Source organism: Camponotus floridanus, unplaced genomic scaffold (assembly GCF_003227725.1).
Source record: "Camponotus floridanus strain SB8 unplaced genomic scaffold, Cflo_v7.5 scaffold124, whole genome shotgun sequence".
NCBI classification, from domain to species: Eukaryota; Metazoa; Arthropoda; class Insecta; order Hymenoptera; family Formicidae; genus Camponotus; species Camponotus floridanus.
In genome coordinates, this window is record NW_020229242.1 from 220,823 (window position 1) to 244,592 (window position 23,770).

The following is a 23,770-nucleotide window of genomic DNA, read 5'->3' on the forward strand; positions in this document are numbered from 1 at the left end:
ATTGATGTTTTCAAATAATCTTAATTAGATGCCTCGACAAAAAAAATTATTTTTTTACACTCACATATTTGAAAAAAATCACTTTAAAATAGATATATATATATATAAGGCGTTATACAACTTTCAAAATTGATTGGAAATAGATAATATTTATAAGTTGTGATATTTATTTTATTTTATTAACTAAAAGTATATTTATAAGTTTTAGTTTCAAAGGTACATAATGATAAAAATTGAAAAGATGATATATTGTAAATAAATGACACATCATTATTTTCACAAAAGGAAAATGAAAATGAAATGATTTTATTTCATAAAAAGAAAATTAAAAAAATGTAAATTAACTAAAAAACTGACTGGAAGAGTCGAGTGATTCGCTGACAACCTACGCATACCTATGCACGAAAACTATTTGCACGTGCGATGCTAAACAGACAATCCATCTCTTTAGTATCTTCCTCGCGTGTGTATATGTGTGAATTCTCATAAACTTTCGCATCTCATTTATCGAATGATAAATCATGGTACAGTCACGTAATCAGTCAATATAGTTGACGTTTCCTATTCATAGACAAGTCCTACAGATATATTTTGACATTAAAATTATGAATAATAATGGCTGTTAAAATTCTCTGTTAAATTAAAGTTTCAAATAGTGCAGTTTCAAACAGATACAGATTTGAGACAATATAAAATTAATGTTAAATGATAACAACTGAAATAAGAATTAAACGAAATTGAGAAATTGCTATACACGCTATTATACAACTTTTGTCTTCAGAAAAAAATAAATTTATTTATTTTAATTTTGTATGCCTTGAAAAATGTTAAACTTTTATAATTTAACTTAAAAAAGAAGACAACAATTTATAATAAAACACTCCCGTTTCTATGAAACGCAACAAGAATGCACTTTACGTTTTATCGATCAACAATTTATTTATATCTTGAATTTAGAAAAGGAGAAGAAAATAAACCTGTAGAAATTGTCTATCGAATAAAGACTCTTAACCATTCTGACACTTGACATACAAGCTATACGGGACCTTGCAGATAGGGCAACTTTATCGAGCGAAGCCGAGGAAATCGGTGAGTCGATCGTTCCAATCGTGGAGCCAATGAGTGGGCCCGTGACTCGGCTGCCGTTGCTTGCAGTGGTTGATCTCCTTCTCCGGTGGCATGTACTCCTCGCTGCGTATGCAGAAGTAGCTCTTGATCGGGCTGCGACACATCGGACATCGGTCGAGCTTGCCGAAGCACGAGGCGCAGATGCAAGTGTGCCGGCAAGGTAGCAGGGCACGCGACAGCGGGAAGTATTGGCAGACGACGCACAACTGCTCGCCCGCGGTATTCCAGAGGGAACCGTTCTCTTGATCGCCACCCTGGCCGGACGATACTAGGGCGCCGCGGCCATTGGCAGCGGTGCCGTTGTTGTTGTTGTTGCAGGGCTCGGCGAGCGCGAGTGCTGGCGAGCCCAGGCCTGAAGACATCGCGTCGCTCTCATCGTAGTTGCTCGAGTTACCCGTGGCTAGGTAGAGTTGCTGCGGAAAAGCACCAATTGGACGACATCGCGTATCAATGACCAGAGGAGGTTCTTCCTCCAGGCTACGTTTTTATCTTTTATTTATCGCACAAAACATTAGAAATTTTAGGCGACTTAATATACTTAATATACTCTGATTTGACATTTATAACAGTCGATAGCTGGATTTGTATGACCTTTAAAGTTGAAACAGGTTGTACATGGAAGTCTCAACTCACCTTTAAGCAAGATAGCTGACCGTTCGCCTGCTTCAAGTACTGCGCTAAAATCGAAGTCGGTAGCGTGCAAACGCTGTCCTTGATATGAACGACATTCACTAGTGCCACCTTAAACCAGAAGGGGAGATAACGTAATCAAGGCTTTTGCCTCCTGTTTGTAAGAAATCAATCGAGTTCAATCATGACGACGGTAATAAAATTGCTCACGGTTTCGTCGGGATGAGGATCCCGATTGTCTCTTCGGGTGAGAAAGATCACCAGGGGATAACAGAGTCGTGGCGGAGTGCCAAGTTCCAGTTCCGGCGCCGGAAGCGACAATCTCAGCGTTTCCTCTCCATGCGGCTGTCTACTACAGTCTCGGTCAAGGAAACGGCGTAATTATATACACAAAGGAGAAAGACATAAACGATAAGCGAATCCATTCTCGGAGAAGGGTCGAGCAAAATTATTAGGTTCGCGGTCGGTCGATTCGCTTGAGATTTCCTCACTGCAGCCAGTATTTCACCACGACTTCGCAGAAGCGGAAAGTGAATAGTGCGAGTGTTTTTTCCCTCTCAATTTTTACATGCCGAAATAAATTGGTTTCCACGTACGCAATTAGAGGCCGGAAATTCTTCTTTTTTATAGTCTCGCGTTAGCGAAATACAGCTGCAATTCAGCCTGGCCTACATTCTCAGCGAAGATAGATCTCTCGCAATAGGTCGAGAGATTGGAATTTATGGTTGCGAGTCGAAAACAAGTCTTCGATCTGCGAGAAAAAAAATTAATTTATTTGACGAAACGAAAGGAAAAAAATCGTACAACTTTTCTCTCGCGTCTGACGTCATGCGTTGAGAGGAAGGACAAGATATCTTTTCGCGTGTGTATTCGATTCTTTCGAAACTATTTTTCGGCCATACTTCTGCACGAAACGTTCGATGAAAAGCGAGGCAGAAAGGGATTTACGTTAATTAAAAATGACAAGGATACGTTTGCGGCGTCGTAAGGTGTTGCGCGTGGCCTTGTAAAAGGGTTCCGTTCAGGGATGCGTCCCGCAAGGTGTTCCACGGCTTCCAGAGTGCCAGATGCAGCTCCCGGATGCTAACGCCCCAGATCGCCTGCAGCGAGTATTCCACTTGACTCGACACCTCGCACTCCACCTCTGGAACAGACAGATTTGCTCTCTTCAAGATATGATACAGCAGCGGAAGTTGTTATCGTGTATTTTTTAAAAATACACGATAACAACTAGCGATAAGAGTGCAAAGTTTCAATATAAATTCAATATAAATATAAATATAAATATAAAATATAAATTCAATATAAATTCAATATAAATTTCATTATAAATTAAGATTGAACAGTTAAATGAAAAGAGTATGAAAATTTTAAACTATAAAAAACCCTGGATTTAAATATGAAACTCAAACTAGATTGAATGGAAATAAAAGACTATTTATATTTATTTATTTTGAGAGATATTTAGAATCGACTTTGCTGCAACATCTTTTTACCGCGTTTCAAATTATTCCGAATAAAATAGCGCGCACTTCTTTTTCCTACTCGATACATAATATTATCATAATAATATTTTTCTTTCCGTAACGTCGCTCTTTCTTTGAGCAACAACTCGTAAATGAAAACAAATTGCGAATAATTTTGAATATCTTATTTCTACTTTTTGTTCCTTTTGAATCAGACAATATTTAAAATACAAAAAAAATTATCGTGTCACAGTGTAAACACTCGTATTAGCAAACAGCTGAAAAAAAATAAAAAGAGGATTATTTTTCTAATGTACAAGATTTTTTCAACAGATTTCGCAATTATACATGTAGACATAAAAATGAGGCTCGATTAAAAATTTGCACATTAAATTTATAAACATTTAAATGTGTCGAAATGATATAATGTGTGATATTTCAAAATTATTTCGATAAATATAATTATTATATCTTGAAAAAGTTAAACACGTGTTTCCCATTTTTTATATCTTTATACTAATAATATTTTACACACACACACACACACACACACGCAAAACAGCTAAAAAATAGAGGATCAGATAACAATATACGAAACGACCTTCCTTTACATTTTTTTCAACAAATTCTACAATCGCGATTATACATGTATATAAAAATGAGACCTGATTAAAAATCTGCAAATTAATTTTAAACATTTAAATGTCAAGATTTTGACGTTATGACATCATATGTGAATTTTAAAATTATCGCGATAAATATGATTATTATATCTCGAAAAACAAGTCAAATACGTGTTTCTCATTTCTTAATTAAATTGTTTATACTAATAATATGTCAATTGGAGTGCGTAATTTATATAAGCGGATAAAATTAATTCGATCATTCGGTTTCCCAGCAATTACGCTCGCGGTAACACAATTCGATCTGGCTATGACGGCATGTAACATGGCGCAATATTGCGCGATATACAGGAGGCATGTGTAGCGCGCGTGTGCGCGGGACCGGTATTACTATCGAGACTACGAATTTTTGTTATGGTGTCTCTCTCTTTCTCGGCGGACTTGCCTTCCAGGAGAGTGAGAGAGAGAGAAAGAGAGAAAAAGAAGAAGAAGAAGAAGAAGAAGAAGAAGAAGACGAAGAAGAAGAAGAATGAGAGAGAAAGAGTCGAGAGACGCTACGAGACGCGCGTTCGCCGCTTAATTGCGCAAACGCCTCGTGTTTTGCAACGCTCCGTATAATTCAACCATCCACCTGCACGACGCCGATGCTCCTCCTTTCCGTTCGCCGGAGAACGCATCGTCGAATCGATCGCATACGAGGATGATCCCTGGACAATCCTGGACGATCGCTTAATTGCTATTAATTTTTTTAACCCGCGAGCCTCGTCACACTCGGTTGCGACAAGAGGAATAATACCTTATTAACACTAATAAACTTTAATAGAGTTCCGCAGATGCCGTTAAAATATGCGACCGATTGAAAAAATCATTGATGTTTCTCTGCAAATATCTCTTTAAATGATTTTAAATATTTTAAAAATCAAGTTTTTCTGAATAAATATAAAATGTGTTTTAATTTCTTAGAGAGAATTTATATATTTTTGAATATTTTTAGGAAATTAATATTTAATATTTAATATTTTTTTAGGAAAACTATTTGTTGAGGTTTTGTTTTAAAAAAAAATGATTCTGTGAGGGAACATTATTGTAAATTATTTTTAAGGACTTTTTTCATTAAACATTTTGTTGCATACAGATAAAATATTTTTTTATGTACTTATATATTTTTTCTATCTTTGTAAGATATTTTTAGAGAAATATCACATCTTTTTATAAAATTTTATATCTTTTCTACAAATTAATTTTTGGGGGAAATTTATAAATTAATAAATTTATAAATTTATAAATTAATAAATTTATAAATTATTTTTAGGGATATTTTTTTATTAAACATTAAATTGTCGCCAACATCATCATTTTCTCGCAGAGGAAAAGACGAAGAATGAATTTGACAAAAGGAAAAAATTCTTCGGATGCATCGCGCGGTTGGCATAGTCGAAGCGGCTGGCCTTTAATGATGGACGGACCTACGTAAGTCGCAAACATCTTTCACATCTTTTACGACGCCGGGAATCTCGTCCTTTTTGCTCGGACATCCTCGAGAGAGCGACAACGTTACGCGGCTGTTATTTCACGGCTGGTTACTAAAAATTATTGCGTAAAAGACACGCTTTCAACTTTTTTTTTCTTCCTCTCGCGCTCCTCTCCTCTCCGTCGTCGTCACGGTCTCGTTCCGGGAGATGGGTCCCAAAAGGACCAAGTTTCTAGATGTGACACTTGGCTTCCGCCGCGCTTTTCTTCTCCAATTTCTATGAAAAAGAAAGAGATAGAGAGAGACTAATGATGACAATAACACCGGAAACAATCATATCGTTGGCCTCGAACGAGAGGAATCGAAGCCCCTTCTAGCACGAGGACTTTGGCAGCCAAGACGAATCGGAGTCTAGGTTGCGAGTCGAATCGAGCTCGACTTGACTCGCAACGAGCCGATCGTCGTCGGTAGCTTTCACTTTCGTTGGCCTCTCGAGAGAATTCTCTCGAGATCTCGACCGCGCCGGATTTTCGACCCCGGCTTCCCCGAGAGGATCCTATCTGCTTCGACTCGTCTCGTCCTTAGATCGAGAAGAATCGTTCTCGATTTGCGAAACTGGCCGGCAAACCGCGTCTCGCCTTCGTTTGATTTTTTTCACTCGTTCACCCTCCTCTTTTCCGATAATATTTGCGTTCCCCAAGGATACTCGAACAGATCTCTCGAAGCAGACGCGTTCAAAGCACACTCGTACGGTATAGATTCAACACAATTTCTAGTTTCGCAAGAAGAGCTTATGGAAATTGACACTTGTAGAGATGTCGAAAGATGTACAAAAAGTATTTCGTTACTTGTCTCCCTTTCTCTGTCATTTATCCTCGACAGTTGTTGACAAACGCTAATCGACAATCTGCATTCCTTAACATTTTTATATTACATTTTGCAATTATAGACAAATATAATACGAAAATGTTAAAGAATGCGAAAAAAAGGAAGCAGATTTTTGGCAATAATTTAATTCAACCATCAAAAGATCAATCCAGTTCATTAACAAGTATTTTTTCGTCACGAAATACTGGATTGATCTTTACTTGTCTCCCTTTCTCTGTTATTTATCCTTGATAGTTGTTGGAAAACGTTAATCGACAATCTGCATTCCTTAACATTTTTATATTACATTTTGCAATTGTAGACAAATATAATACGAAAATGTTAAAGAATGCGAAAAAAGGAAGCAGATTCTTTGCAATAATTTAATCCAACTATGAAAAGATCAATCCAGTTCATTAACAACAGCACACAGAAAAAAATAAGTGTCAAATCAAGACTTATATATACTTAAACTAACGCGTTCATTGTTTCGTATATACACAACAATTTATAATGTTTTTAGAAAAATCTCTTCTTGGAATAATTTTAAATTTCAACAATGTTATAGTCTTACTTAAATATTGTAATCGTCACCTCAAGAATATATAATTATTTAATTGTACTTTAAGAAAATTATAATCTTTGATTTAAAAATGTTATTTTCTATCCAACATTGTTTCTCTTCCATTCGAGAAAATTAAATCTTAAATCATAAGAATATTTTTCTTGATTGAACTACATCAAATGACTTCATTCAAGTAAACAGTTATTCGAACGATTATATTTTTCTTTAATTAATGCAATATAATATCATTTCAAGATTTCCATGTTAAAATTAAATATATTTTCAAAACAAAAATGTCCTTTTTTTCTGTGTACTTTTCGAGAATGAAATGGAAGAATCAATAATAATAAGAAAGGCTTATTTAAGATCAGGAAAATCGCAGGTGATATTGCGTGATATATAAATCTATAATTTAAAAAAAAAAACAAGCTTTTCCTTAAATAAGTCTTCCTTATTATTATTATTGATTATTTATCATTTGGACCATTTACGTATAGTGTCAATTTAATTAAAATATCTTTTTGGTCCTTTGTGAAATGGAAGAAAGGCAAAGAAAGGAATTCTACATACGGCCAAGCCCAGGGTCGTCGGCAGATCAAGGTTAACGCGATGATCGGCTGATCGAGATTGATCGCCTATATCGATCTCTTTATTCCTTGCGAGATGCGTACGTGCAAATTCGCACGTTTCCCTCGCGATCAAACGCTCATAAAATTGTTGTTTACGACCTGGAATTATTTTTCGAGCTAGAAAATTCTTAAAGAATTCCTCGATTATACCAGTCGTTCGATTTAGCGTTCGAATATTCGAATGTGACAAAAACTATGTGCTTTTATAGCGGTTACATCTCCTTTTAGGATGAAGAGTCGATATTAATTCTCGAAAAAATTGATAGAAATTGCAAAAAAGATAAGGAACGAGATTGAATTGCAAATAAAGGTCAAAGTAGTTGACTATTCAGAAATAATATAAAGAATACAATAAAAAAATATTACACAAATAAATTTGTACTAGGTCCAAAAAAATATTACAAAAAAATATTCAACGACGTGATAATGATAATAAATTGCTACTTTTATAATAAAGTTTATATCAATTTTCCTTAAAAAAAAAGTAATGCAGTATATATTTCTGTCAATTAAGATTATTTCTTCCATTAGAGAAAAAAAATATAATGTAAATATTTTGCGATTCAAGATGTCGTAGCAGTCATTAGTTCCCGAGAGAGAAAAAGATGTGAAAAACGAGAGAAGAATATTTATTCAGCTGATTAGTCTTCTTTCCACGGATTTTCCCGAGCGTTACCTGCATTTTCACTACTCGTTCGTAAAATAAAAGCGGAGATAATCGCGATCCGACCTGACCCGACGACGACGACGACGGTCGACTAAACGCGGAGGACTCGGTTCGCGGATTCTAACCGATCGAGACAAGAGCCGGTTGCTGGCCGTTGATGCAATCGCCCGCGATTACGTAATGGGGTTCGATAATCGAGCTGACCTATGCCTATAACGTTAAGTCTTCCGAGGCGGTGCGATCTCTTGGCGACGACGCGGCCGCAGCCTCTCAAGAATACCGCCTCCCAGGGAATTGCAAAACCCGAATTCTCGCCTACCGGCGATCCTCGGGGTTCGCGATCCGAGGAAAAGGGTCGAGCTAGATACGATCCGAGTGAGCGACTCAACGTTTTGAAATTAGCCTTTCACCGACAACAGCCTATCGCGACTAGGTAGGAGGTAGGTAATAACGCACCGAAATTTTCCTATGTTATTTGCGAAACTGGGTTAGAAGCGATTTTCGCCATCACGTATCTCTTTGCGACCCAATTTTTTTTAATTCAAATTAAATTCCACTCGAGAATGAAATTAGCTTTGGCTCGTCATTAAAGAAGAATGCACACGAGAAAGATCGAATGATACAATTAAAATATTAATATCGACGAAGGCGATATTAATATCTTAAATCTCGAATATATCTCGCGAGAGAGAAATAGAAGATTTGACTTTATTTGTAAATAAATAATTTTCTAATAATTATTTATAAATAAAGTCGAAATGAAATTTATCTATTTATAAATACTTTAGATATATATAAAGACTTTTCATTTATAAATAATTATTATAAAATTATTTATTTATCAAATGTTATTCACTTTATTGATTTGTAAAATCGAGGGGAGAATCGCTGAGGAAAAAGAGAAAAAGCTTGCAGGAAAAAATCAGAAAACAAGTGTACTAAACAATTTCGTAATCGACTGTAAAAGCCGCTCTCTCGTTATCACTGTAGTATACTCTCATTATCACTCTTTCTCTCTCTCTTTCTCTCTCTCTCTCTCTCGCTTTGATTTTCTTACGGACGAGACGCGCCCGTTCCCGACAATGTATCATCGTACGTGGCATTATTACGTATATACCGGGTGGGCGCGGGCGTCACGACCGAACCAAAGAAAGAGAAAAGAAAGAGGGAGAGAAAAGGATACGAGCGCGGGAGCGGGAACTCGACGACCATGGAACATGAAAGTGCGTCCCACATTCGTCGTAATCCGCGATCTGATCTTTCGGGCATGCGACTTTTTTCGAACCCGTTTTTACTAACGTTATTACATATCGCAACTTCCCTCTCCTTTTTTTCTTCCCCTCCTCCCCTCGCGAGAAACGCGCACACTTGAAGGACAAAAACATCGTTTAGATTAAAGCACGTGAGAATTTTTTTTCGCTCGTCGATTAGATCACATAAATAAAAATGAGTGTCGTTTTATGATCAAACCGGATACGAGGAACTGCACAAGAATCACATTTTTTTTACAAATTAGCCGCGGTGAAATAATTATATGCTATTTTAGATCCAATATGAAGCGAATAAATATTGCGTGCGTTCTTTTTTCTGGTATCTTTTTTATAGATTAGGAGATCTATCTTATTAATATGTATTTGCATAATCTTTGCACAATTTAATCTACTTGACTTAATCTGCAGGCATAAAATTGAAATGTTATGCTCCGTTTTGTCCGCTAGCTATCCTTTTTTTATATACAATGCACCGAGAGACTCTTACATCAGATCTGGCGACGTCACCTTCAAAATGACAGAACAATTCAACGTAATAATTTTTTCACGTTTCTCAGAAACCGGAGATTTGGAAGAATGGAAGAGATTAACAATGTCTCGGACACATTTCGCTTGGATTAAATTCCTACGCATTAATATTACCCATTGTTTTCGTGCTACATCTCCCTGAAAATGCGAATATTACCGCGCATTGTCCTTTTTTTCCTTATCCACTTTCAAGAAACAATCTTACACGAATCTTCCATTATTTTCAACACGAAAGATCGCAGGCACAGTTTCGCAAAAAATGATTGCGCCAAATAATTATGTAATATACTCGATTAGCCGAAAACTCGGTTCATTTTTTTTTAAGGTTCGAGATTCTCTCGGAATTTCGTGTGTAACGAACCGATAGGTAAACGCAGAAAAAATTGCGCGATTCGCGCACTTTTCTTATCCTATCTCGATCCAATTACGACACGTAATGAGTAATAACGAGAGCTTGCCTGCACAGAAAAAAAATTAAGTATCAAATCAAGACTTAAACTAATGCGTTATTGTTTCGTACATACGTAACAATTTATAATCTTAGAAGAATTTAATAATTAAAAATTTCAACAATATTATAGTCCTACTTTAATATTGTAATATTGTCACCTCAAGAATATATAATTATTTAATTGTACTTTAAGAAAATTATAATCTTTGATTTAAAAACGTTATTTTCTATCTAACATTGTTTCTCTTCCATTCGAGAAAATTAAATCTTAAATCATAAGAATATATTTTTCTCGATTGAACCATATAAAATGGCCTCATTCAAGTAAGCAATTATTCGAGCAATTATATCTTTCTTTAATTAACGCAATATAATCTCATGTCAAGATTTCCATGTTAAAACTAAATAGATTTTCAAAACAAGAGTGTCCTTTTTTCTGTCTTGTCGCGCAACCTAAAACACATGTGTGTCTCTCTTTCCTATTGTTACGCGAAGCCTCCTTCGTGCGGGAAGAGAGATATTATGGTCACGTGAATTTCAATGCCGCATTAATTTCATTTTGCGTGACTCACAGCTTGCCAAAATCGGCCGCAAAACGACGACGGGATTCAAAGTATAATAGAGACATCCATATTCGCTATCCTTATCGAGCCAATAATCTAATATAATAATAATAATATCGTCATATGTTATGTAATATAATGATATGAAAAATATACGCTTGCCTTGACACAAGATTATGAAATTGACGAAGAAAAAAGGCACATCTGATACGCTCTTTTATAAAAACAGCTGGTAGCATTTTCAAGCAAAAAAAATAAAGAGATATGAGAAATGGGAAAAATATATTTTATATATTTTTCATTTTATTTCAATTTTTTCTTCATTCATTTTTTTATTATTTTTATTATTATTATATTGTTATTATTATTTTTATTATTTTCTTATTATATTTTCTTATTATTTTTTAAAATTATTTGTCAATTAAAAAAAAAGGAATAAAAAACTAAATATTCAATAAAAGTATATTAATTTTAATTTTGCAAATTATTTAAATTTGAATATAAAGTATATAAATCGAATCTTATTTTAATTTATTATTATTCAGAATAACGGTAAGGCAATTTATTACATAATAGACGTTATAACATAATTTCTTTATCGCTCGCATCATTCTAAAATAATGTTGCCGTGAAGAGAAAAAAAATGAGAAATTAGGCATCTCATCGAGATTCACCTTCGCGAGTTCCGTTAATGACCATAATGGTTTATGAAAAGAGCGAGCCTTCTCTCAACAAATAAATCATCTCGCGCGAATAAATCATCTCGCGCGACGAGATGTGCAGCTTCCTCGAGAACGCGCGATAATTAATTCGCGCCTATATATAAATCGAATGCGCAATCGAAAAAAAAAGGCGAGAAAAATCCACTCGGAGTCGATTCCCGCCAGCGTATCCAATGTTCTCGCGCTTTAGCAAGAGCGAGCTTTAATGTCAAGTTTAAGCCGACTGCGCGTTTCGCCGGTTTCGCAAACTGACGTTTCGCGACGACTCCACCTCGACGAGATGCCTAATTTCGTGTTTGACTATCTCCCGTGTGTTTCAATCGATCATTCCTTCTCTCTTTGGACACGGTATCGCGAAATCGTACGAATTGCGAAAGGTAATAGCGGCGATCGAGAGAATCGTGAGAGAGAGAAGATCTCGAGGAACCTGCAATTGCGACACACGCACGCAATTACGCAACCTGCATATAACTCGCGTCGGATTATGCGCCAGAGTTACGTTGGACAGACGTACACACGCATATACGTACACGTACCCGCGCGCGCGCGCATATATTTACCATACCAGAGATAACCGGCGATACGTCAAAGTTAGTTCACGGTGTGCCGAGTCGTCTAGAAAGTAACATCGAATTTTTTCAAAAGACGAAAGATATATTTGAAGAGTTGCTGAGGAACGAAAAAGAATTTTTATCGCTTTAAATATTTTCTTATTCAATTAAATTAATTCTAAAATTGTTTAATTATTAATAATAATTTTTAAATTATTAAATTATTTATAAACAATTCAAATTTTAAGAGTATTTTAATTCAAAATTTATAGTTTATCCCATAAATTTTTAATATATCTCAATATTATTATTTTTCTCCTAATATTTTTTTAAAGTCGAATTAAGCGATCCAGTTTGTTCTAGCAATTTGAAAAATTGATGCTTTTTTTAGGCATTCTTTTTTAATATTAAAAATTTATTTTTTTGGTGTTTTATATATATTGATGTTTATATAAGTAGTACGTCTCATTAAATTTTGGACATTTAACTTTTTTATCGTGTTAAAAAATGAAGCGTAATTATCTGAAATGAAAAAACTTCAATTTTATTACGAAGGATATTTTTGGAATATTGAACTTAAAATTTTAAAAATTAATATTTAATATTTATCTGATCTTTTCAAAAAATGAAAAGATTCAATATTTAATTTTAAAACAACACTACTTCGTTATTTCTCAATTTTTTCTAATGAAATTCAGTATCCAGAAAATATCCCTGTTCTTTTATTTCAAACAATTATATGAGAAGCATCGAAAACATTTTTCAACACGCTTATACATGGCTTGTATTGAATCAAACAAGCTAGATACCCAAGATACTAATTTTTTTTAAATTTCAAAAAAAATTCATTTCTAATATTCTTTCCAAAAATCATCAAATTTTTCGTGCCAAATAGTCCTCAAATTGAATTACGGAATAAGATTATAAGAAGGATTTCGCTTTGAGGAGGGACAATATTGACTTTGAAAGACGAGTAGTGCTCGACGAGAGATTTTATTTCTTTTCACGTTGACGTCGTAAACACTGTGTTCGCTTCGCAACGGAATAAATTTGTCTCATCCGACCGCGGAGGATTTTTCCTCGACACCCGCGCGCTGTCCTTTACAGTATCGAGCATCGCGCCTCGGAATCAAGGGCGATCGATGTTTTCGAATTCCGTTCTCGTGGGCGACCGTGTTAAGACCCTGAGGGTTACGCGATAAGATTCAGTGAAGTCTCCATTTTTTCTTTTTTCTTTCTGAGGACGCCGCGCGATCCGATTCGGTTTCGGATTCAAGTTTCGATCATTTTTCGATGACACAATCTGCAAATCGACTAATCATTTTATAAATCTTTCCCACCAAGAAAAACAAAAAAAGTGTATATAAAAAAATTGAATGGAATAACAAATCATGTTTAATTCCTTTTGCGTAGGACCGATCCTTAATAATTTTCTGCTCCGAAAAGTCGACTGCATGTGATTAATGGCTGATAACATATATTTCATAAAATTTTTATAAGATTGCAAAAATTTTATAAAAAATGCCTCATAAATTAAAATTAAAATTAAAAATTAATCAAATGACAAATGTACAAATCTGTACGTTATTCCCAGAAAAAGAAAAGGAATTATATCCAATCAATCATGGTAAACACTTGATAATTTTTTTTTATTAACTATTCTCTTATTTTCTGAAAGTTAGTAAAAAATTGCATTATGTAATATATATTACCATACGAGCGTAATCGAATATTTATTAGCTTGATGCGATAGTAAACTAAGAGTCTCGATATCTCGCACGCTTTAGCGAAGAAAGAGAGGAGAGGAAAAAGATGGCCAGTCTGAGGAGACTCTCGTCAGAAGCGATCAATGGTTGATAAAAGTCAAGCGACTCACGCTCTGTGACCCAACGATACGAACGGCACACGCGGTCAAGGTGGCGTTTCGTAATTCAAGCTGTGAACCTCCGTCGTTGCTGGCACCTGGCATGCCAATTACACGCGACGCTCTCGTCTTTTTCTTGTTACGCACGGCCTATCGAGATAACCCACTTTCCGCCGAGCTTGGCCGATCGACACACGCGAGGACCGGTCTCTTTCTTTCTCTTTCTCTCTCTCTCTCTCTCTCTCTCTTTGGCCAATTAACCCTTCATCCATCAGACCTGCCCAAGTTGATCTTCGTCAATTTTCTTCTTTTATACAAACTAATATTTTCTAGAAACTTTATTACCTAATTATGAATGCGATATATTATATGCTCGAATGACGAAACTGGGAGAGTCATCGTAGCGACGTTAACTTTTTTAACGTGTTCAATCAAGAAAAATATATTCTATGATTTTAAGATTTAATTTTCTCGAATGGAAAAGAAACAATGTTAGATAGAAAATAACGTTTTTAAATCAAAGATTATAATTTTCTTAAAGTACAATTAAATAATTATATATTCTTGAGATGACAATTACAATATTAAAATAAGACTATAATATTGTTGAAATTTGAAAGTATGAAATTCTTCGACGAAGATTATAAGTTGTTGCGTATATACAATAAACAATAAACGCGTTAGTTAAGTATAAGTAAGTTTTGATATGAGATTTATTTTTTTCTGTGTTTAAATATTTAAAGAATTTTTGCTTTAAATAATTACTTTATAAAATCAGGCTGTCTACAAATTTTGTGAGATAATTCCCTAGTCTTCCAGATATTTTTGATCAAAATTCCATGTAAAGTTGAAGAATTTTTATAGATTTATTTTTCAAATTTATTTTTTTAAATTAAACATTTTACATCGTATACTTCTTATAAAAGAAACGATAAGAGCCATAAATTCCAAACAATTGCCATTTGCATAATATTTTCTACTGCTATCATTGAAAATTACAATACTGCGTACTGTATACTCTTTTGTTTAGCTGTTAAAAAACAGGCAGACATGTATTCGATATATTCTTTAAATTAAAAAAAAAATTCTACGAGGATTCTCCAATTATCAAAGAAAAATTCAAATTTTTTTAGGTGAAAACACTCCTGTGAATTTCAGTTTTTTTTCCAGAAAGTATACACTTTGCAAAATATTATGAAATGACGATTTTCTCAATGCAGTTTCACTGAACGTGACTCTCGTAACGCGTTTAATTGTAAGACTTGTTTATGCGCTGAAAAAAAGAGTTAGCTATAACTGTAAAGTAAAAAAAATTATAGTTGAAATCAATTTTCATAATTATCATTATCACAATGTTGGTAATAACCTTGTATTAGTAATATAACATATACATATTAATAACAATTTAAAAAAATAATTGCCGTTAAATAGCTACATTTATGACAACAATTTTTTTTTATCAGTACGTAAATTGCTATTTGCAAAACGCAGTTTGCAGGAGTAGAAAAACATGGACGATGCATTTATAAATTACAAATTGCGTCGCAAAGTCTACTTTTAACTAGAAAATGATAAAAAGATATCAGAGCTTTGATACAGGTATTCGCTGTAAATTAAATAATAAATCGTGGCCTATATATTTATATTAAAAGACATGTAAAAAAACTTGTATATTACGTGGCATGATGAGTCATCGAAAAATTCTTCGAAAATGATTTTACTTATGACGCTTATAAAACTATCATATCCATCATTTAACCATATAACCATCATTTGCATATTACTATTTGATGAATCAACGCAGAGAGAAAAAGTCGGATTAATTAATTCATCTTGTCGCGTGGCTCGCGATGACATTTCGTTCCGCGAACTGCGTCTCACAACACTTATCGTACACAGAAAAAAGGACATTTTCGTTTTGAAAATATATTTACTTTTAACATGGAAATCTTGAAATGATATTATATTGCATTAATTTATGGAAAATATAATTGCTTGTTGAATGAAGCCATTATATAGTTCAATAAAAAAAATATCTTATGATTTAAGATTTAATTTTCTCGAATGGAAAAGAAACAATGTTAGATAGAAAATAACGTTTTTAAATCAAAGATTATAATTTTCTTAAAGTACAGTTAAATAATTATATATTCTTGAGGTGACGATTACATTATTAAAGTAAGATTATAACATTGTTGAAATTTAAAATTATTAAATTCTTCTAAGAAAATTATAAATTGTTGCGTACATACGAAACAATTAATGCGTTAGTTTAAGTATATAAGTGTTGATTTGACACTTTAATTTTTTCCTGTGTAGTCTCTAGAGCCCGATAAAGACGATAAAATCTGCCGCAACGGGATGTCTTGCGACACGTCGCATGCCAGGAGCATATTGTTTCTTTTCCATTCGAGAAAATTAAATGTTAAAATTATAGAATATATTTTTCTTGATTGAACTGTATAAAATGGCTTCATTCAAGGAAGCAATTATTCAATCAATTGTATTTTTCTTTAATTAACGCAATATCTCATTTCAAGATTTCCATGTTAAAACTAAATATATTTTCAAAACAAGAGTATCCTTTCTGTGTACGTTTGTAAATCAGCCAGGGGTTGACCCAGTCGAGGCTCAAGCTCGACGACGAGGAGGAGGCGCGAGACGGGCAGAACTTACCGGCGTACGTGCTCTTGAAGCTCTCGTGAAGTTTGAAGGTGAAGGGGATGTGGACCTTCATCATCTCCATTTGCGGTATGCGCGGCGAATGCGTTATCACCCCGCCACCACCTCCACCGCCCCCGCCGAACATCAGGTCGTCGCCGTGGACGCGTAGCACCATCATGTTCCTGTGAACGAGACGAGAGACCCTCCTTTAGATCGGCTCTTTTATCGAGAAAGGTGTTTTGCTGTTTCATAGAACGGTAACCGTTCGACGTTAATCATCTTTTGCGCTCTTATAATTGTTAATTGCGTTATTAATGATTATCTAAAGCGTCGTGCACGCAACCTCGAGACCGAACGCGATAATTCTCGGGCTGCCAGACAAAGGATTGCGACAGAATTTTGCATAAAAACCGGGAAAGTTGTTCGCGCGCGTGGTTTTAGTTCAAGAATCATCAGCCTTGCATTGTTTTTAAGCGGTCGAAGCGGTTTCGAGATAAAAGACACTACCTAACGTCCTTCGAACGATTTTCGGCGGTGTTTATAATACAGGTTTTGAAACAACCGTGTGTGTCGTAAATGATGATTTCATAAGATTTATTTGTGAAATATTGTCAAATTTCCTTTCTGACATTTTATAAACCAATTAATAAATCGCCTTGAGATTTTTAAAATCATAAACTTGATAATACCTAACAAATAGTGTCTTTAAAATCACCACATTTTTTTCTATATCCTTCGTTATTGAGATATACAGGGTGTTTTTTAAGTGTAACAAATTTTAGGGGGGCTTCTCATGTAAACATATACTCTTACATCCCTTCCTGTTACACTTTTCCAAAAATAGGGGTGAAAATTAGGTTTCTATTTTTTCTCAAATTTGGAATATGTTAAAGAAATGAAATTAGGTGGATATTTTCTACTAGTAAAAAGGTTATTTATTAATATTTTCTTCAGCCTCTCGTATTGTTATAAGGGGCTGAAACTAGCAACCTCTATTCAATTTTTTATTACAACTTTTTAAAAATGCTTAAAAATTTCGACAAAAAATCATCCCCTAAAATTTTTCGCATTTATTAGGAAACACAATTATAAAGCAATAAAAGTAAAATTATTATTATATAAATTATTATTATAAATCTATTATTATTATTATTATTATTATTATTATTATTATTATTATTATTTATCACTCTTGATCGATCTTTACTCGATCGATCGCATCTTTGAACGATTTGATAGACATTTCCAAAATCGAAGAAGTAAGGAATAGTAAATAAAATCAATTCTTAAAAAAAATCCCGTTAACCGATGGAACGGAAAGTCAATTGATCAATTGGAAAAATTAGCATCGCGCGCGTGTCATTGAAAGTCAATCGCTAATTTTGGAGTTCCCGTCGATGATTAAATTTAGCAGTTAAGCAACGTAGACACAAAACCGAGCAACAAATATGTAGAAGCGATCGTTCGCAGTCAAAAATTCGAAGCTGCCAGTGACCTTGCGACCTTGAGACTCTAAAGAAATATACGTGCGCGATAAAATTACATCGCTGCGAAAGAGAGAGACCGACAAAAGAGGATCCTGATTCAGAGATGTTGATCGTCGAGGCGCCTTCTCATGTGACGAATTAATTGGCAAGGATAAATTTAAACCTTGAGATGTAAGGGATTAAAAATCAGAGAACAGGTTCTCTTTGTATCTTGAATGTTTCAAGCACGTACGCTTGTGTCCATCTCTCTCTTGCCTGCGTGTTTATTAGCGTGAAATTTTACAAATTGATGTTTCCATAACGTCGAAAATGTCATGCCATATCCCTCGAGATCGTAATCTTCTCGCTTGCTCGCCAACACTTCATCGAATTTTAAGCGTGTTACATGTGAAACGTGATATATCTATTATTATTATAAGTATACCTATTATTATAAATAAAATTTCAATACTCTGGTTAAAATCGGAAAAAATTTTCCTCGGTTAAAATTGGAAGAATGAATTTCTCTCTTTCAATTGCATCCCGAGAAGGCAATGGTTTTAATTAGCTTACAGGGCTTACACCCCGTATATTACTTTTTCGACATTTACGACTTGCGTCACAAACATCTATAAAGTTTCGTAATAAAATCTCTCGCAAGATATCGACATTAAAAGGGAAACTTTAGCATTCTATTTACTTGGTTGCCTGATGTCTATTATAAATTATATATATTATATAATACAGGATGTCAGAGGGCAATCTCTCGCCAAAAAAAGAAAGAAAGAATTAAGAAATTATTTCAAGCCTCATAATTCGATGAAAAAATACTTTATTATAGTGTTTTGAAAAGGGCTCTCGAGGTAAGCTACAAGAATGTTTTTTTTGCGAGAGATTGCTCTGACCTTGTATAATTAAATTGATTGATAAAAATTAATTGCGATCGAATCGCAATTGATCAAATAAAAAAAAGAACATTGCGTTTTTCGACAGAGAGATACGAATGTCAAACATTTCTCGACTGGAAAAGAGATGCTCGAACGGTTCGAAATGGGAACTTTACCCTGATTCAACATCTTTCAACACACATGTGTAAATCGCGAAAGCTAAAAGAAAAAGAGAGAGAGCGAGAGAGGAAGGAGAACGCGACGACGAGGAAAATTATTGCTCGCGATCGCGAAGAGTTTCACGATTTACAAATAGTGCGACTTGGCTTTCGAGACTTGGTGCCTACTTTCGAGACTCCCTCGAGCACAAAAGTGGCTGCGTCACTCGAGAAAATTAGAGACACTTGTCGTCGTTATCGTCATTCGTCATCGTCATCGTCATCGTCATTGTCATCGTCATCATCCCGAAGCCATCTCGATCAATTTGACTACACAGAGAAAAATATCATTCTAATCTATCAAGAAAAACGATTACTCAATTTATTTTTCTTTTTTTAAGTAATAGTTTTCTTCAATAAAGAATATATTCTTGATAATAGTCTTAAATTATACTCATCACAAGTGTTAGAAAATCTCATTATCATGTACTCAAAAGAAGAAATTATTTTCTCTTCAAGAATATTGTAAAGTTGTATCAAAGAAAAATCAAACTTACTTTACGCCAACTCTAATAAGCAAACCAAATTTTTGTTTCAATTTAATATTCTTGACTAAAATACTGCACTTACTAAAATTCAGAATATATTCAATTAAATTTAATGCTTGTGGTGAACTTATAAACTTATTTGCGGATATACAAATTTATGATATACTTAAAATAAATAATATTTACTTGAATACAGTATATATTTTTCTCTGTGTAGATTCTCGACTCTCAATCTCTCCTCCAGCTGTACGTCAAGCAAGATTATTGTCCGCGTGCTTTGACCTTTCTTCGAGTACAAAGAAACGCGAAATGAATGCAAAATCTCGCCTAGTTATCTGTTACTCTGGAGGCGTGTCGAAGGATTAAAATAAGAGAGAAAGAGAGACGTTGTGTCTCGAAATATCGTCTCGAGCGATCAGCTGATCAGACGATCGCTCATAAAACTTGACCCGAGACTCAAAAGCGATATTTTTAAAGTGTCTGAAAAGTAAAGAATAAAGAATATCCTATCACTTATGCATTCCTGCAATAAATCTATGCGTTTTTTTCCTTCTTTTTCTTTCATGCACAACTTTAAAACTTTGAGAGAGATTAATGGCACGATGACAATCCCGTCGTGAATTTTAATAAACTCATATCCATTTAATTGTCATATCGATCATCATTAATCTTATTAATCGAACCGATTTAAATCTATTATTCGAGAAAAAAAACATAAGTAGAAAGATATAAATCGCGCAATTATACTTGTCATTGTGTCTTGCGGTCTATTTTCTCCACCAAAGATATAAATAACTGATACAAAAATATTTAAAAAAAAACTTTTTTTATCAATTTTTACTAAGAATGATTTTATGAGATATTTAAAAGATATTTACAATATATTTAAAAGATATTTAAAAGATTATAAATCGCAATCTCTTCTCCAATTATTTTCGAATCGCATTCGATATTCGATTTTACCCCTCAAATTCAAAGTATACGATTAACATGCACTGTAACAAGGCGACTTCCTTTCTCGAGGAAACGACAATTATTCATTTAAAGGAAAGAGATAAGGCAGCGTCCGCGTCAGCAGACTCGCGATTAATTCGAAATTAATTAACGTCACGAATGCAGAATCGACTAAAGATGCACTCGCATCGCGAATAATATCACGTCTCGGGATATCGTGTCTTGGCTAAATTCCTCATTATGAGAAACACTGTAAGAAAATATTTACGGGCGTTAACCTCTCATCGCAGCGACGAGCCTTATCGCCAATTGATAAACGCTCGTCGTCTCGTGAAATTGTCGCGAAAACGTGTCTCAACGCGACTCATTAAACAACGCGATATCGCGACGTCACGAGAAAGACCGGGACGTCTCTGACGCATTAGCCTTCTTATCGAGAAAAGAATTACTCAAAGAGAGAGAGAGAGAGAGAAAGAGAGATAACATAAAGAAATGACATACATACCTCATGATAAAGAGAAAAACCCCGCAGAAGCATATGAGCACGGCGAGCACCGAGAAGATGTTGGACAGCTCCGCAACCGACACCAACATCGCCGTCATCGTCGCGTCGCGTCCGCCGCCGCGTCGTCCTCCTCAACACCGGGGTGGTCCGCGCCGCCCGCACACATGCACACACAACACGTACACGACGACACGAAGCCACACCACGAGTACCGTGTCCTCCTCCTCCTCCTCCTCCTCCTCCTCTTCCTCTTTTCCGCTCAGCTGTCAACTGTCAACTGTCAACCGGCTCGCGTTATCTCGTCGGCCCGCGTTATTCTCGGAGGCGCTTCGTGAGCGCGCCGTCGTCGACACCTCCGCATCGACCACGCGCGATGACGACGGCGACGACGACGATGATGATGGCAACGACGACACTTGCCTCAACTTATGCAATTGGCGCGGCAGACAGGTCGCTGCCGGCCGAGAGGCGACGCGTCACCTTCTCTGGCATAGTCGGCGAGATCGGAGCAAAGGGAGGGATGCGTAATAACCTGTACGCGAGCGGAACGAGAGACGGAAGAATCGACGGGTCGCGCGCCGCCCGGCGAATTAGACGAGACTGACTTCGCGCTGATGCGCTGCGCCCCACTTATGCGACCAATTTCGCGTCGGTCGTTAGCCGCGTCGCCGCGAGAGCGCGCTGGCGTCGCCGCGGTTACGAATCCAAGACAAATTTTATTACGATAAAAATATATATGATATATGATATAAATATATAATATATATGGTATATAAAAATATATATGATATATGATATAAATATATTATATATATAAATATATATGATACTCCAATCTCTTTGAAAAATAGTCTATTATTCAAATATATTAGTCTATCGATTATTAATATTTAATTAGTTTCCTTGTATTCTAATATTTGATTTTCGCGATAAATTATGTACAATGATTGATACATGTATAAACAACAATATTTCACAGTGTGGTAGGCATTTCTTAACCGTTTTGTTATTTAAAAACAGTGTTTTAATAAAATAATTCCCTCTTAAGAGAAACGATCGGACAAGTGATTTTATTTTTTTAATTATTTCATTCCTAATTTGTTCGATTCAAAGAAAAAAAAACAGATATTCGTAAAAGAAGGTGAGATAGTTAATTTTGGATGTCAAACAATGCCAATTATTTCTAAATATTGCGAACCAGCGACATCTGGATCGCGCAGAGTCGCTTCGGAAAAACGTTTGCACGTCGAATGATCGGATTCACCTTCCTCGTTTGCTCATTAATCTCGTCGTCGTATCTCGAGCAATCGTCGTCGTCGACGGGAAATCCGATAATGTCGAAGATAATCGCGGTAGATTTCGAGGTCTTCGGCATCGTGCAAGGTAAACAAAATGATGCGTCTCATCGGTACGCGTTCCCATTCTCTCACCTTTATTAACTCCATCAGTTTATAACATTGTGCTCTTTTTTAAGGTGTCTTCTTCAGGAAGGTGAGTAAACCGGCGTATATCAGAGGTTTTTGACGATTTAATCACGTCCGTCCGCGGTCCACGATAAGGAAATCTACGCCGGAAAGCAACTCTCCCTCGCGACATCTACCGAATGTCCGGCGCGTAATCGCGCATTGGTTACCTCATGTAGATATGGATCTTTTTTATCGATTTAATTATTCATGCCTTTGTCAACTATCGGTAACGATGAAATCTTGAAAAGTTTATTTAAATATATCTTGTTTTTACACGCACATATAGCAAAGCAAGAATTGACTTTGATTTTTTTTAATAATATATATTATAAAATTATATATATCAAGTATAAATTTGACAATCATGTAATAAAAATTAATTTTTTTAATTAATATGTATAAAAGATAGTCTAATAAATTAATAAAATACAAATAATATATTATATATATTATTTGTATTTTATTGTATTTTATTATATATATATATATATATATATATATATATATATATATATATAATTTGTATTACATATATTATCTATAAAAATTAATTTTTATTACATGTTTACACATATATTTTCACAGTAAAAAAATTCTCTGTTCGCTTTTTCTCTTTTAAAATACCTTCTTTATATCGCTGTATCTCTAGATACCTTATTTGTGTTTGCGACTATAGTATACCCAGAAACGTGGCAAGGAATTGGGTTTGAAAGGATGGTGTATGAACACTTCGGACGGTACTGTCGTCGGCCATTTAGAGGGGGAAAAGACTCAGGTCGAGGAGATGTAAGTTCTCGTTGAGCGACTGATAAGGTGCGATTTTCTCGTTCTCTCCTCTCAATCGCTCGCCTTTATCTTTTATTTCAGGAAACAATGGCTTCGTCGTACCGGTAGTCCTCAGTCGCGGATAGACAAGGCAGAATTTCGCAACGAGAAAGAAATCTCGCAGCCGTCGTTTTCGAATTTTGAAATTCGACATTGAATTAGAAGTAGCACCTGCAAGCAAGAGATATGTAAAAAAGATACAAATGCCTTCTATAGTTTGAACAATTCAAATCTTGCATAATGAAATCGCTATTTAAATAAATATAATGTGAAACATTAAAAAATAAAATTTTCATCCTCC

The 23,770-nt window shown here is 35.0% G+C and overlaps 2 protein-coding genes across 3 annotated transcripts; one reads left to right on the plus strand and one right to left on the minus strand.

The window, feature by feature from the left end:
* Positions 1-838: 838 nt before the first annotated feature.
* Positions 839-21,791, minus strand: LOC105251345 (cell growth regulator with RING finger domain protein 1). Of its 2 annotated transcripts, none has more exons than XM_011258217.3 (6): positions 21,179-21,791; positions 16,673-16,842; positions 2,731-2,902; positions 1,969-2,107; positions 1,762-1,869; positions 839-1,541 (listed from the first exon to the last, which is right to left on the minus strand). In XM_011258217.3, exons 1-6 carry the CDS (start codon positions 21,274-21,276, stop codon positions 1,065-1,067), a joined length of 1,164 nt encoding a protein of 387 aa, XP_011256519.1. In that variant the 5' UTR covers positions 21,277-21,791; the 3' UTR covers positions 839-1,064. The 2 variants fall into 2 exon arrangements, with proteins under 2 accessions (XP_011256519.1, XP_011256431.1); XM_011258129.3 differs by having other exon boundaries at positions 840-1,541; positions 1,969-2,110; positions 21,179-21,790.
* A 577-nt stretch (positions 21,792-22,368) lies between these two features.
* LOC105251458 (acylphosphatase-1) lies at positions 22,369-23,753 on the plus strand. Its single transcript, XM_011258341.2, has 4 exons — positions 22,369-22,561; positions 22,653-22,669; positions 23,321-23,430; positions 23,512-23,753. The coding sequence occupies exons 1-4, from the start codon at positions 22,429-22,431 to the stop codon at positions 23,624-23,626; spliced, it is 375 nt and encodes a 124-aa protein (XP_011256643.2). The 5' UTR covers positions 22,369-22,428; the 3' UTR covers positions 23,627-23,753.
* The last annotated feature ends 17 nt before the right edge of the window (positions 23,754-23,770 follow it).

What these genes read in the sequence shown, in the direction of transcription:
- LOC105251345 (XM_011258129.3), bottom strand. Translation starts at nt 21,276, where the DNA reads ATGACGGCGATGTTGGTGTCGGTTGCGGAGCTGTCCAACATCTTCTCG. An exon ending in GTTTTTCTCTTTATCATGAG is followed by an intron (nt 16,843 to 21,178) that starts GTATGTATGTCA and finishes TCTCGTTCACAG; the next exon opens with GAACATGATGGTGCTACGCG. An exon ending in CACCTTACGACGCCGCAAAC is followed by an intron (nt 2,111 to 2,730) that starts GTATCCTTGTCA and finishes CCGAGACTGTAG; the next exon opens with TAGACAGCCGCATGGAGAGG.
- LOC105251458 (XM_011258341.2), top strand. Translation starts at nt 22,429, where the DNA reads ATGATCGGATTCACCTTCCTCGTTTGCTCATTAATCTCGTCGTCGTAT. An exon ending in AAGACTCAGGTCGAGGAGAT is followed by an intron (nt 23,431 to 23,511) that starts GTAAGTTCTCGT and finishes CTTTTATTTCAG; the next exon opens with GAAACAATGGCTTCGTCGTA.